The following is a 15,580-nucleotide window of genomic DNA, read 5'->3' as shown; positions in this document are numbered from 1 at the left end:
GATAACGTTAGAAATAACCTTGTAAATATGAGGTCATTCAAGTAGGATGTTTTAAGAGGCTTCCCCTAACCTCGACAATGCATACAGCATGTGCTTAAGAAATGTATGTTGAAGAGTGCATAGTTGAGAGGATAAGTGGGTAGGAGAACGGGAGAATGAATGATGGACTGAGAATAACTAATTGAATAAAAGCAATTGAGTAATCAAAGGAAGGGATGAATGAGTTAGTGAGGAAATGATGGAGTGAATCTATGTAGTTAAAACTCTGAGGGATAAAACTGCCTTCAGGAGCAGAAGGGCAATTTATCTACCTTCTCAATCTAGCCTAATACATGCTCTCTGAAAAATTCAAACAATACTGAAGCATACAATGAAAAAGATAATAATAACAGTTACTTTATTGTAGTCACTCATTCCAGCCACTTCCAATTCCCATTGATGCTCAGTTTTACAAATTGTTTTGTTTTGACTTGTTTTAACAAAAAAAGTAATTTTTCTATCTATTTTTTAGAAGTTTTAAAAAATAGATCTCAATCTAATTCTTCTTAATAGACACATAATATAGATATGCCATGATTTACTTATCTTTTCCCCCAATGATGGAAATTTAATTTTTCATGTTTGCAGTATTACAGATATTCACAACCTTGGCTGAATATTCTTTTGCATATTTGAATGTGTCTTTAAGTTGGAATTCTAGAGTAGAACTGCTGGATCAACCCAGCATTTAGAATTTTGATATATGATATTAAATTGACTCTGTAAATTTGTGTCAATAGTGTATAAACATACATACTTCCTTGAAAATTCCTAAGCTCTGCAGAGTATCAATTTTATTTTATCAACGTCATTTGTATTTTATTTTGCCCGTTTTTAACTTTGCTTTAGTTGAAGCTTCCTGATGGCTTTCCTAACAAGCACTGGACACATTAAATTTTGGTTGTGCTTACCTGCAGGTTTAAGAAGTTTTCCTTGGATATATATCTCAACAGCTTTGCTTACCATAATGCCTGATTCATAAGCACCAGGTCCACTTTCTAAAAGAAATCGAAAACAGACCTATCTAGATAAATCAAATAATATTGAATTTCTTTAAATAGGTACAGGTGGATACAGTTTTACTTAAATATTCTAGCATAGATATGTTAAAAAGAGGTATGTGGTCTCTTCTTCCTCTATATAACAGGCTAATTAGAGGATCTATGAACTGGTTTACATTAATTGACTTTGGGAAGTCAATTATTCAGCTTGGCTGCATCTACTTCCACGATAAAATGGATGCATGCCAAATCTCTGCTTCATGACATTTGCCAAAATATAGGGAAGGCTGCTGAAATGAAGTAGAAAGACTGATCTTTCCCAAATCGCTTTTGCATTTTAAAAGATATATGTTCCTGGATAAAACTCTAAAATTTTCTGAACTTCAGTTTCTCCATTTGAAAATAAAGAACACAACACAATATTTTAAAATATGAGTTGTTATTAACTTCTATAAGTAATATATTTAACAAACTGATTAAAGGGGAGTAAACTAATTACATTAAACAATTCATTAAACATTCTTTAATATATTTGCATTTTTGAGATAAGAGATTATCTATATATGTTTCTATGTATTATGAATGCGTGTTAGATATGCTATATCTACATTACTGGATGACTATTTCCTGCGAATGTATTTTATCTAAAATAAATAGATGCTTCTGTCTTTCCAATGTCACGTATATAGTATATGCTTAATAATGAGTATTCTGAGCAATTAACTTGCAATATATTGTTTTTTGGGGAAAGCAGGTAGTAGCAATAATTTATTATTAAAAAATTGGTAAGGCTGAATTCTAAAGTAATACTTACTGTTAAAGTAAGGAGCAGTGAAAACATAGTTATCATTATCGAGGCTCCTTTTATAGAAGCTGTCCTCATATGTTTCTGGGTTTTCTTGCCAGTTTTCTCCAGCCCTAAGGAGGAAATGACTCATCATTTTTATTCTTTAATCTACCTGATAACCTACTTTTCCCTTTGTGGACAAAACTGAAGTTTACAGATATGTCTACATCTCAGGTATGTCTGAGAAAGTTAATGGTAATTAATAGGGTAAATGATACTCATTACTAAGCAAAATATCAGCCGAGAATTATATTAAGGGTCAGAAAAGCTGACTCCTTGTTTTACTCTGTCATTTACTAGCCAGGTAATTCTTTACAGGTCAGTTAGTAGGCCATTAATATTAATAAGCCTGATGCCCAGCCCACTTTATGGATTGTTTATCTAAAGATAAACAGAGGTAAGATAAATGAAGAACTGTGAAAACAATGAAGTGCTATGCAAATATAGTCAATAAGCTATAACAATTATGTTAATTTAACTAGCTTAGCTTGCATCCGCTGAGAAAAATCTTTCAAAATCTTAGATTTTTAATATATATGATACAAAAATAGATCATTGAAGAATCATATAATAGTATTTTTTTAAAGAAATGGAATATTTAATGTAAGTACTTTAAACAATGACTCCAATTTAATCTATGAATAATGATCAGTTTCTCTGAAGAATAGCTTCCTATACAGTAATGTGTAGATCCTTAGAGTAACCTTTCGTAATACACTTATTTTTACAGATGTTATTTGAACTTACTCTTTGGGATAAACTCTGGTAATCCCACCATCAGTCACAACAAACCGTGCTTTCACTCCCTTGCTGGAACAGAAGGCAGAAGAGGAAATATTTTTTCAACTTACTCTTTGTAAGGTATTAAATTATGAGTTGATGATAAAAAGATAAATAAAACAAGTTCCTAAAGTATAGGAAGCCAAAGTGAATATAACAATAGATGCAAACTATGTTTTAATAGTTTAAACATCTAAGAAATAAGTACTTAAAGGGAGGATTCTTCAGGAAGACATCTCAAAGGAAATAATAGTACAGCTGAATTTTGAGGATGGAACAGGAGTTAACAGGGATGACAGAGAAAATAGGAAGATATCATGCAGAGTGACGAGTATGCATAAGGGAAAGCTAGTGAACTGTGCTTCTATTTGGTATAACAAAAGCATAGGGAATAAGATGAGAAACGATAGGAATGAAAGCTTCGAGTACAAGCTTCTTAATGATCAGCTCATAAATGATCTTGAAATCTATGCTGGAGAGTATCACCTTTAGCCTGAAATTAGAACTGCATTTTAAAGGTAAGATGGCAAGTATGAGTTGTATGAAGAATAGATTGGAGGCTGTAGGTAGAGAAATGGGAAACACTAAAGGCAGAAAAATCAGTTGCTGTATTTTCTTGGAAATGGGAAATTAGGACCTTGAGTATGAAAAAGAGAGGAAAAATTAGGCTAAATATTTAGCATTTGGTGACTGGAAATAAGGTGGAGAAGAGACTGTAAATGAGAATCATAGTCAGATTTCTTAATTTCTTGACTGGGTATAGGGTAATGTTATTAGCCGACTGACTCCTCTCTCTCCCCTTCCTTCCTCAGCTCCATGGCTCCTCCGGCTGCCCTGCTGCCTCCAACCACCTACCCCCATCCACGGTTTCTACCCCTTGGCAGGTAGACAAGAGACCCCCACCCCAGGGCTCCCCGAAATCTAGTTCCCCTCCTCCACCTCAGCGCATGCCCCAGCCCCCAAACTCTGAGGTTGCCAGCCCCCCAACCTGTGTTCCTGACCCTCTTAAGAACATGAGTCTTCTCTCCAAGGCCCCTCCCTTTCAGGGCCCCTCTTCCCTTCCCTCCCACACTCCTCTACCTTTCCCTTCTCCAACTCCCTATTACCCCTCCCTCAATCCAAGTCCCCCGCAAAAGTGGGGTACAGAGGGGGGAAGGGCTGGGAACCCAAGGGGAAAAAAAGTCAACTGAACATTCACTAGAAACCCTATTTTACCACAAATGCTGAAACATACACAAACATGCCTATTTAATTTGGTTGTTCACAATGCAGTGTGGGCACTATGTGTAAAGCTGAATAATGGCAGATGATAGCCCAGACACACACCCACAACTATTAATTCAAGTGATCAACAACTGCAAAATGATATTTTCAAGAAATTGTTATTAAAGATAAATAATGAACTTGAAATTTGAGAACTATTTCCCAGAAGGATGCTAAACTGAAATGGAGAATATATATACTTTTTATTAATAAGAACAAATACTTACATGTTTTTCTGCTTACTCCAATAATTTTGGACAAGTTCATTTGTAAACCCTGCATCCAGCAAGACTCGATTAATCAAATCCGTGTTACCTAACACAGAAAAAAGATAGCCTCAAATACACCCATATATTTTTAATTAGGTTAATAATGAGACAAATATATTATCTATTTATAAAATCAATTTAGAATGAATATTTTTATTAATTTTAAAATATATCCTTTATTAATTTTCCATATGTTTTTAATACTGTTAATCTTATCTCAGATTTTTCAGGTTATGGATAGAATTAGTAATGAAAAAGCCAATACTGAATGAGGCAAATTATTTTGTAAACTTTATTAAAAAGATATGAAATATGCCAACCAAGAAACAATGAGGTTATGGTATTCTTCTTTTTAAATTTTTTTGGGTAGGTTAGTGTGGCGATTCCAAACCGTCATAATTTCATGAACAATTTTATAAATATAAAACTACATAATACATATAATTTTTTGTTTTGTTTTGGCCAAAGAACATCACAAGTCATCACAGACAAGCCCTATTCCAAGACTGGCTTTTTGGATCTGCTGGTATTGGTGAAAGAGCATATTAGCTCAAGTTCAAAGGTAACAGAGAGAATAGATGATGAGAACCAAGGGTCAAATTAACACACGTTCTTAAACAAAAATCTTTGCCTTTGTCTTTTCCTCCTGGCTTCTCTACTCCAAGCCCTTGAAGCTCTGAATAACCTATAAGTACCCTCTGAAACTTCACATTTATGATATAATTTTATTTTATTCAGGTAAAGAATATATAGTCTTATCTAATATCCTATTACTACAAGAGGAGGGGGTAGAATAGGCCAGAAACATTTCTTTGGTTTTTATTATTTTAATTTAATGTATCTTTTACCCAGGATTAAAGAGTCAATTTAATCCCTATTTTAGACTTCATTTCAATTCATTTAAAAACTATTTTTTATTATATTATTTTAGAACTGCATCACTTTAAAAAATAGTTCATTTAGAAAGTGAATGCTATAATTTGCCTCAAATCCTTTTAGGTAAAATAAAAGATGAGACTCATTATTCTAATTTGTAATATAAACTGATGCAAGTAATTTCATAATTTTGTTCATATTTTCATTACATTGTAAGTCTAACATGTGTCTTGAAATAGATCCCCTGCAGCTGAATACAGCTGATAAACAGATTATTAGTACTAATCTTTACCATTTTATACACACAATCTCATTTTTATATTCAAAAATAAAGGGAAATATGAGGAAGACATCTACTCTATAGTATAAGCACTTAATAAGTGAATAAATTAACTTAAATATTAAGTGAGAATTTTACCGATTAATTTTACCAATGGCTTAGGTACTTTTGTAAAGGAAAATTAAATTTGTACCCCTTTGAAAAAAACTATTTAGATCACACTTAGATTTCAATCACTGACATTTACTTTTACAGTTAGTTACATGTCATTTGGTAATATGAGGTAAAATATGATTGAAAAAATCTATAATATAGAACAGAGGAAATTATAAATTATTTTATAGTTATTAGCTTCTTTTTATAATTAAAAATCCCATGTTATTTCAACTCTTCACATTGTTATATAATCACCTCAAACATTTCCTATTGAATTATAGGGGAGGAAGATAAAAAGTGAAATGAAATGGAGGAAGAGACTGAAGAATAGACAGCAAACAGTATGAATATTAGTACTATTAAATGGAAAGTATTTTGTTTAAACATATTTATACTTTCCTAGAACCTAGAGCCATCCAATTAAATTCAATAATATTATTTCAGTTCTCGCTTGGGAATGCCTATTACTTATTAATAGGTAATAAATCCTAATGTAAAATAATATTTAAAAGGCCTTGCTCAGTAAGAGCGAGTTTATACTGAGTAGAAAGGTCTGGACTCACTCAGTGTAGTCAGGCCTGATCAATGTAGACTTCATCTACCTAACAGGTTTTCAGAGTAGCTAATTCCTGTTAGCAGTGCTAGGAAGTTGTTTCTTTTTATGAGATCAATTTAAATTTGAGAGATATTTTTAAGGATGACTCTTCACTGTTTATAAGTGAGAAAGTGCTTTTTTTTTTTTTTTAACTGTTCCTGATACAAAAGAAAATAATGTTTAAAAAGAAAAGAGGAGGGAGGATGGAGGAGGGAAGAACGAAAATGTCAGTTATGTATACTTTCTTTTTTTTCAAATTATATTCTCTAAGGTAATTTTTGCTATGGAATTGGCTTTCCTCTCTTATTTCCCATTTGTGTTGCATTTTTTTCTGATAGTACTTTTATAGGACATTTTTAGGAAGAAAATTGAAGACTTTTAAATATTTTAAAATCCAAGAATCCATAAATCTCTATATAGTTTCATAGTATTAATGATTTTCAAATTTCTCTGAAAGACAGATATAATGGTTAAAAACTATTTCTTTTATCCCACATTGATTTATCTAATAAAATAGGAAATTATAGAAGCCTATTTTTTAATATACAAAGTTAACTGTGATGAAAATGGAATGTCTGGAAGAAAACTAACCATTAGGTAATATATCTTAATGGTTATATAATAAAGTATATAAAAAGGTATTTATATTAAAGGTGTTCATATTAAAACTCCTTATATAAATTGGAGGATATACATATGTATGTATATAGCCAAAATGAAAAACAATAACAAATCTTCAAAAGAAAATTTAAAATAAAGTTTCTTAAATTTGAAGGAGCAAAGGTAAGCACATCCTATTTATTTTAAAAATTTTCAAGTATTACTTGGCTTTGAAATTTTAATTTTACTTAATAAAGAAATAACATTTATTTAACCCATTTCCTGTTTGCCCAAGAATATTCACTGGCGTCGCTTGCAGCTGCAGCGTTTATCTTGAGATAACTTGCGGATTATAGTCCTAACCTTACCCCCAAAATTTGCCATAAAATATCTCCTTTTCATTATTATTTTCGCATCACTCTATTATATAGACTGCCTTTGGAAACAAATGACATCATTCTGTTTATAGCATTCTGTTTTAAGTAGTGGTATTTCCATTTACAAAATATAGTAATTCTTGATCACTGAAAATGTCAAATCTTAGAAAATATAGCATTTCTACGCATGATGTTAACATTGTTTTTGAACAGTTGTTAGCTGGATTCATTTGATGAATCCGATTTATGTATACATTTTTGTTACATTAGGATTAGATACAAGTTCTCTTTAGAAATAACTCCAAGAACAATTTTTATATTTTATTTTCACATTGAAAACCAGTCAAATTTGCTTCAGCCTCAGAACATGTTTACGTAAAATTAAATTACCGCTGGTAGCGAGCTGCATCTTTATTTTCTAAAAGGGAAATGGGTTAATATGTATAAGGCCAAATAGTAACATTTTACTATTAAAAATTTACCAAGTAAATAAATAAACCATTATAAGAACAAACTAATTGGAACCAAGATTTGACCACTTTGGATATAACCATAGTGATACAATTATTGCAGATGAATGCATACTTACATGATGGATTGTTTGGAGTTTTTCTATCAATAAATTCATTGAAATTTAAAAGAAATTCAGTGTTATTATCGGATATTTTAAGGTCATTGCAGTAATCTCTGAAAAAAATATTTGAAGATATTGGGTATTAAAATCAAAACATTAAAAAATGTACACGGTAATCATAGAAAGTGAAAACAGATTTTTTTTTTTTACTAGCTATATGACTTTGCAAGCCATTGAACCTCTCGTTACCTTCATTTCCTCATTTCTACAATGAAACAATACTTTGACAATAAGTGGTAAGTATTATAGATAGTATATATTAAGCACTTGACCCCTGGTGATCATAAAATGTTAGCTTTTGTTATTCTTATTACACTATTATCACTGTGTGTTGTAGGTTTGCAGTTTTCATGTAGAAATTAACTGAGAAATTTTAAAATATATATTTATTCATTAAATGTCAAACACCCATTATATGTTAACATTTTATAAGAAATTACTGTATTATCGAAAAAAAAAATAACCTAGTAGAAAAAAGTGACATTGATTTACTATTTGCAAATCTCTTTAATTCTTAACTTAAAAAAAGGCAAATGTTCTGTATCCAACCAACTGCAAGATTTTGTTTTGGCACATGAAAAAATACTTTCTCATACAGGTAAATAGTTGAAAAAGAAGATTATTTTGATAGTCTTTTTGGATAATTGTGTATACTCTTTTTTTTTGATAACATACCAAAATTTAATTATTTGTAATTCTCGATAAGTATAATATGGAATTTGAAGTAATATAAATGTACTTTTATACTGTCACATTAAAATTCAATGCATTTCTTTACACTTTAAGTGAATCGTTTACCCATCTATGATTTTGTAACATCATTAATTAGTTATTTGATAATATGAGCTATGCAAAGCTTATGCAAATGATGACACATTCCATTATACAATACTGAAAATTCACATTCATTGGTATCATCTCATGTCTCAACAGATAAATCTAACTATTGGGGAGCTAGTATGCTCACAGTAATAAATACAACTTTCCCCAAATTCTAATTTTTGTTTAAAAGCTCAGAGTTTGTCATTGACAATGTTAGGTAATTAGGTAGCCATGAGCAAAGGTAGCGAAGGCCCAGCTCTGTAATCATAGAAATGACAACACTGATGGCCCAATCCAAAAGGCCGCCCCTAGGGCTTCCCGGAAAAAAACTAATTTTTCAGATAACAATACCCCTCTATCCTGGAGTACAAGGAAATAAATGACCATAGCATAGCAACCAGTTTGGGCCAGTCACAAACACTCAGTAAGGGCTACTCTGACCTTTACATCTTAGCCTCATTACATCATTGTAATATTGTACATATGCCTAGAAGTTCATGAATCTAATTATAACAGACTGAATTCAGGGTAAGGACATGCAAGTTATATAATGGCCAACTGTCAATCAAAATGACCTAATACGTCAATCAGCTAGCACCACCCTTGTAACCTCCCATCACAGCCCAGATATAAGACAGACCTCCCCGCTTTTACTAGGTTACAGCCCTCTATGGTGTAGGTCATTTCTCTCTTGAAATATACTTCAATAAATCTTACTTTTCCTACACTTCGCTGATATGTAATTTTTACTGTGTTAGTGGAAAAGATGGAGGGCCCTCCACCCGCCAGTGCCACTAGGGCAATGATGGATTTAGATCCCCCCCGATGGTAATAGCAACAAATAATTGTTTTCTTCAAAGTAAAAGGCTCGCTAGATTGATTTTTGAGAAAAAGTTTTCCAAATACCCTTCATTCTTTTAAGTAAAATAATATTTTATTGAAAAAAAGCACCTATTTCAGCTCTCAATTAAACAAAGAAGTGTTTTTCTTTGAGACATGAAAGTTACTCTGACATGCCATAGAACTTCCATTTTCAATCCACAGAATATTGAAAGACATATACCCAAGGGTAAAGCTTAAATAAATTAATAACTTTTACTGCTTCAGTCAAGGATATTTTAAAATGCAAGTAGCTTTTCCCCCACTGCAGATGACTGGCAATCAAGATTGCAATTGCACTTTAGTGCCGCTGCCTTGATTTTTGTCATCAGCTCACAATTGCTTTTGTACTGTAAGTGCAAATGACAATATGATAAAACAGACAAACATCATTTGAAATTGTTAGGAAAATAACTTTGACCTTGTAGATTCTTTGAAAAGGCCTGTGGAACTTACAGGATTTGGAGAACTATACTTTAAGAAGTGCTATCCTAAGTGTTTTGAAAATTCAGAATAAATATAAGGCAACATAAATATACGATTACAATTATAATAACTAGGTTAATACAACCAACAGACTGGATAATCAAATAGTCAAGGCAAAAATTCAATTAAATAGTAAACATTTTCACATGCAAATACATTACCTAAATACAAAACCTCAGAGAGTAAAGAGAAATAGAATGTCAAAAGTTCAAAAACAAAATACCCTCCCCCCCCTCCCCCCAAAAAACACTTCTCAGTTCATGGAAAATTTTAGTTTCAAAAGGTAAGGTTTTTTTTTGAAATTTACTTGATTTACACTCATTATTGAGAGAGATAAAATGTATTTCTTCTCTTAACGCTAGGCTATTTTGACTAGCCGAGTAGTCAAAAGGCCAGTATATTGAATTATGATCTCAAGAATTAGAAGCAAGGCTTTAGAAGGACAAAAATAAAATGTTGCCAATAATTATTAATAAACCATTTTTAGAATTCCATGTTATTATTTAAAAAGTATTTCTAAAACTACCTTTGCTTATTTAATTAAAAAATGACTATCAGTGGTATTTAATATTTTAAAGATGAGAAAACTCAGATTCAAAGATGTAAAAAAATTAACCCAAAGATACCTAAAAAGCAAATAGTCAATCCCTGAGGAGAAGCCAAAACTTCACATCCCTAATTAGAGTGTTTCAACCATAAATGTGCTCTGAACTTTCACTTTGTGGACTTTTATTGCTGCAAAGCTCCAAGGCAAAAGTAACTGACGTCTTCCAATTGTAGGATTTTAGTGTTGTGAGCAATGAATTTAGACAATGTCATCATGTTTTCTTTTTAATCCTTGCTGGCTGGGTTGTGCTCCATTTCGAAGTAGTCCAAAGATATTATTGACTACTTCTGATGACAGTAAATATTAGACTATTAAATATAGTCTGATGTTTACTAATGGCCAAAGCTGTGAAAATGCTGAAAGTACCAGTAAGGAGAATTGTTGAATTAGAATGGAAACAAAAGTGAAATAATTTAAAAAATGGAAATATGAGAAAACACTGACTATTGTATCAGTGGAATGAGTTCTCCAGTAACGACCCAGAAGGACCACAGAAAATCACCCACCATGGGGAGTGTGGTCCTTGTGCAATAGGCAATAAGTAGCAAGAGATTGAAATATTTGAGAGGTGAATATGTGGCTAGACAGACAGCACTGATGTTCGTTGCCTGTTAGCCTACTTATTCAGCACAAGGCTAGGAGGTGACAACTCAAGATAATCACCTTTTCTTAGGTTCTTGTCGCAAAGGAACCATCCATGACAGTGGGAAGCAGCACAATACCTGTGGTTACCAAAACTGCTAAATCGTTTCCCAAAGATATAAGGGAAGCCCTGCTGATATACTTTCTATGTGGCGCTGTTTCCCTAAAAGAGATCAATTTTACACACACTGATTGTTATTTAATCTCTTTTAGGAAAATGATTCCTCAGAAAAGTGAAGCAGCAAGGTGGAGAAATCTTTGGATGGCTTTAAAGGAACAAATCAAATTTTAATTTTCTGAAAATACCTTGAGGGCATGAAACCTATAACCTCTTTTGGTCACTTCCTGTTTCTGACCCAAGTGGGCTTTGTAACTTAAAAGGCTTTGAAATGAAAAGACATTTAATATTAGAAATTTGGCAAATTATTTCTTTCTAGAAAACTGAAAATGAGTTTGTTCTCATTCTGTGCAAGAAACTTACACAGGTCATATACCACAGATTAGCACTGAGCTATAGGTTATCATAGGTTATTGTTATTTCGTTCTCATTCTAACTCACCCTCCTTGAAGTACCTTTCTCATTTCTGATTATCCAAGAAAGATAATAAAATTGACCCATATTTTAGACTTTTCATCCCTATGACTGTATGCTTCTTAAAGGTAGGAATAATGTTCCATGAATCTATATTTTCAATGTTTTCTTTTAAAATTGAGGATACTGCAAAAACTGATTATTAACCAGGATAAAATAGCTTAATTTATTTAGGAATTAACAAAAATGGTTCTACCTTTACATTATTTAAAAATAACTGCTTTTTAATATCCTTTATTAAATAATGATCCTTCCTCCCCGTTCTCCTCTAATTACCTCTTACTACAACCATGAAAAATAATATATTTATTTAAAGCCCACATCTTAACAAGAACTATGGTAAATACATTGCATGCATTATCTATCTCATTTAAAGCTTATATAACTCTTCGAAATAGGTCTTATTGTTATAACATTTTGCAAGTAAAGATACAAAGTGCAGAGAAATTGAGTAACACATCTGTAACAACAAAGATCTAGAAAACATACTCAGATAGTCTTGCTCTAGAGTTTGCTACACCATTTCTCATTAATAACAATGATAAAACATGACTGCTGTTCTCTACCACATAAATTTCTGTCTTTTCTTGCTGATTTTTTCTTTACCTCAACTTTCTATCACTTTATTTTCTACAACTCTGTGAATACACATTCAAAACTCACTTTCCTAGTAAACTTTTCCTACAAAAAATATTTTACTCAGGTGCACTGGATATTCTTTGGACATCCATTAGCATTTGCATATTCAATATACTTATTAATATCTTGGAGTAGCAAGGAATTTGGTTCAAATCCCATATTATTTAACATCTCTAAAACTGTTTCCTGATCTATAAAATGGAATAATAACACAAATTAATTATTGAGTTTTTTTTGAGCAGTAAATATAATCATGCATGTAAAGGGCTTAACACTTGTTAATTGAGGTGGACACTCGTTGGTTTGTCCGATAAGCTACAACACTGCTTCCTCTTTGTGGTATTTGCTCCTTCCCTAAACACATAAGCAAATTCTAGTCTTCCAATTAGTCAGTCATATTGATACTGAATATGATTTAGGCCACAGAAAGGGTCCCCCTGCTGTCAAGTCCATTGCTTACAAACTGGGCATTGAAATTGAGAGATATATTATCCTCTCTACGAATACCTAGACTTTTACCATGTTTTCCACCTTGTCTGATGGTGAAGTGCAGAAAAACCAGTCTGAGTGGTCTGCTATGTGATAAATGGGAGAGAACAGTGAAGAAGTTGCCCAGAGGAAAACTGTTATCTGAGATAGAGAAATATTATCACTTTGCTATGATTTCAGTCTCTTCTACAGTGATAATGTATGAATAGGTTAATATTCTGTGGGACATTGCTCTGTGCTTAGCAGTCTTCTTTCTACCTAAAACAGAGGTTAGCAGTTTTGAATTGCTCAAAGTTACTCGTATTGAAAAAATGTTAATAAGATTGCAGGTGTTATTGTCAATAACATGATTTTCCGAATATTCTCCATGTATTTATAGATGCTGCAATTACTAAATATTTATCCAGCACCTACTGTGTATCAGGCAACAGCTTTTTCGTTGAGTATTGAATGGTATGTCGAATAGGTGCAGGCATGGCTCTGACGGAGAAAGTAAATAAAATGAAATGTAGCTGGTACACTAGTCAGAGAAATGCAAGATTCCGTGAGACAGTCAGCAAGGCTGCCTAATTCAGTGAAAATGGGAAGAAATTCCCAGATCGATGTTTGAAGTTGGGTTTTGGGAAGGGGTGGAGTGTTTCTGAATATAGTCCAAAATAGAAGAGAAAATTAGTGAGTAAAAAGAGGTAAGGAGAAACAAACAGTGCATTTAGGAACTGAAGGAAGTTTAATGTGGTTGGAATTTAGAACAAAGGTTGGCTAACTTTTTATTAAAAGGCTAGATAGTAAATGATTCAGGCTTGGAAGGCTATTAAAGTTTATGGCACAACTGCTCAACTCTGCCTTTACAGAGAAAGACAGTACACCAACAAATGAGCATGGCTAACTTACAATAAGACAGGCAGCCAGTCTGTAGGCTATAGTTTGATGGCACCAGATTTAGAGTGTAGGCAACCACATTGGTAAATTGGGACCTAGTGACAGAGCATTGAATTGTACACTTGAAACCTATTAATTTTTATTAGCAAATGTCACCCCCAATAAATTAAAAAAAAAAGAAAGCTATGACATAAAGTATAGATTATCATGAGGATAATACTGAGCCATTGGTTAGTATTTAGCAGAATACATTTAGAGAAACACATTTTAGAAACTCTCTTTGGTTACAGAAAGAAGACAGGATTGGGAATTAAGTGGGAAATACTGGAGGCAGGAAGATCAATTAGGAGGCAGCTGTAGTAGTTTAGGTGACAGAAGGCAGTGGTCTGCTCTAGGACAAAGGCAGCAGAGTTTGACAGATGTGCTTGATACACAGAATATAAATTATATTTTGCAGAACTTATTGATTAATTAGAAGTTAGATTTAAAGGAAAGGGAGAGCAAAAATAACTAACAGGTTGCAAGGGTGGGCATCTGAGAGGTATTTTCTTCACTGAGGCAACACAAGAAAAACTTCTCCAAAGAGAATGAATGTTTAGGAGATACTGTTTTTGAAGCACATTAAAAAGATATCCTTGTTACGTTTCCACAAATATGAATCTCATATTGAAATATATAGGATAGACATAAAGTCTGGAAACAGAATCATCGTTGGATTCTATATTATAGTGTAACGTCAATAAGCCACATATTATGTCTATTTTGTTTCCAGATATTATGGCAATCTTGTAGATTTGGAAGGCACTACTCTAAACTGTAGACATGAACTAGTTGGGTGGTATGTCTGTAGATATAAACTAAAAAGAGAGCCTAAGCTAGCACCCTCATGTAAGTGATCTGCAGAAGAAAAGAAGCTTAAAAAAGAGAATGAATATGCAGCAAAGAGAGAGGAAGTAAATCACAATAGTTTGTCATCAAGCAAGAGTCAAAGAACATCAAAGGACGGTGAGTCAGGAGTATCAAACACTAAAGAAAATTCAAGCAGGAGAAGCTGCTTAAAGGTAGTCACCTATGAAGTCAAGAAAATGCTCTGTTAACAGATATCTCAAAAAGTATGTTCCCTATTTTCAAGAACCAAAAATTCAGGCATCCTTATGCAAAAAATTTAACAGTAACTCGGATCAACTTTTATGAGCCTTCTTTGCATTCTTACAGAGTAATTTCTTTAAGAAGTATAAAATCTGAGAAATTAATAATACAAGCTTCTGAACCTATTTTCTTCAATAACTTAGCCTAGATTAATAGGAATTATATTAATTTGAATATTATATGTGTCTGCTAGAGAGTAGGAATCAAAAACCAAGGAAATAAAAATAGAGATCACTCTTGGATTACTGAATAGAGTTTCAAATTATGTGAAAATAGAAGTAAGGATAAAGATATATATTAAGGATAGAGAAGGGGAATTATATGAGAGAGAGATAAAATTGAGCAGGAGGGAAAACATGTCGATCTTAAAACATATGTGAGAAAATGTCACTATATTAATATATGTTTTCCCAGAAAGTTGTGTTAAAAAAATCAATTATGAGGTTAAGACATTCTATGAGGTATATACGTTATGTGTATATATACACATGTAGATGTCTGTACATATCTACATATATCTATCTACCAGTGTGTATGTGTATATATGTGTGTATACAATATATAAAAACATACATATATAGAATATGTTTGTATATGTATACATTATACAAATGCAAATGGACAATTATTCATTTTTGCTAAATACACAGTTAGTTCCAATGAAAGCACAGCCTAGATC

At 32.4% G+C, this 15,580-nt stretch overlaps 1 protein-coding gene across 7 annotated transcripts in view; it reads right to left on the bottom strand.

Annotated features, from left to right (window-relative positions):
* CACNA2D1 (calcium voltage-gated channel auxiliary subunit alpha2delta 1) overlaps window positions 1-15,580 on the bottom strand; it is a 452,371-nt gene that overhangs the window by 29,786 nt on the left and 407,005 nt on the right. For all 7 annotated transcript variants that reach the window (XM_015599796.2, XM_015599800.2, XM_015599795.2 and 4 more), the window contains 5 exons: window positions 7,673-7,770; window positions 4,158-4,245; window positions 2,635-2,697; window positions 1,855-1,958; window positions 951-1,037 (listed from right to left, as the gene is read on the bottom strand). In XM_015599796.2, coding sequence (XP_015455282.1) covers window positions 951-1,037; window positions 1,855-1,958; window positions 2,635-2,697; window positions 4,158-4,245; window positions 7,673-7,770 — 440 coding nt within the window. The remainder of the gene's footprint in view (window positions 1-950; window positions 1,038-1,854; window positions 1,959-2,634; window positions 2,698-4,157; window positions 4,246-7,672; window positions 7,771-15,580) is intronic.

Source organism: Pteropus alecto, unplaced genomic scaffold (genome assembly GCF_000325575.1).
Source record: "Pteropus alecto unplaced genomic scaffold, ASM32557v1 scaffold69, whole genome shotgun sequence".
NCBI lineage: Eukaryota > Metazoa > Chordata > Mammalia > Chiroptera > Pteropodidae > Pteropus > Pteropus alecto.
Note: the sequence above shows the minus strand (reverse complement) of the source record. Positions and strands in the feature narration are given on the sequence as shown.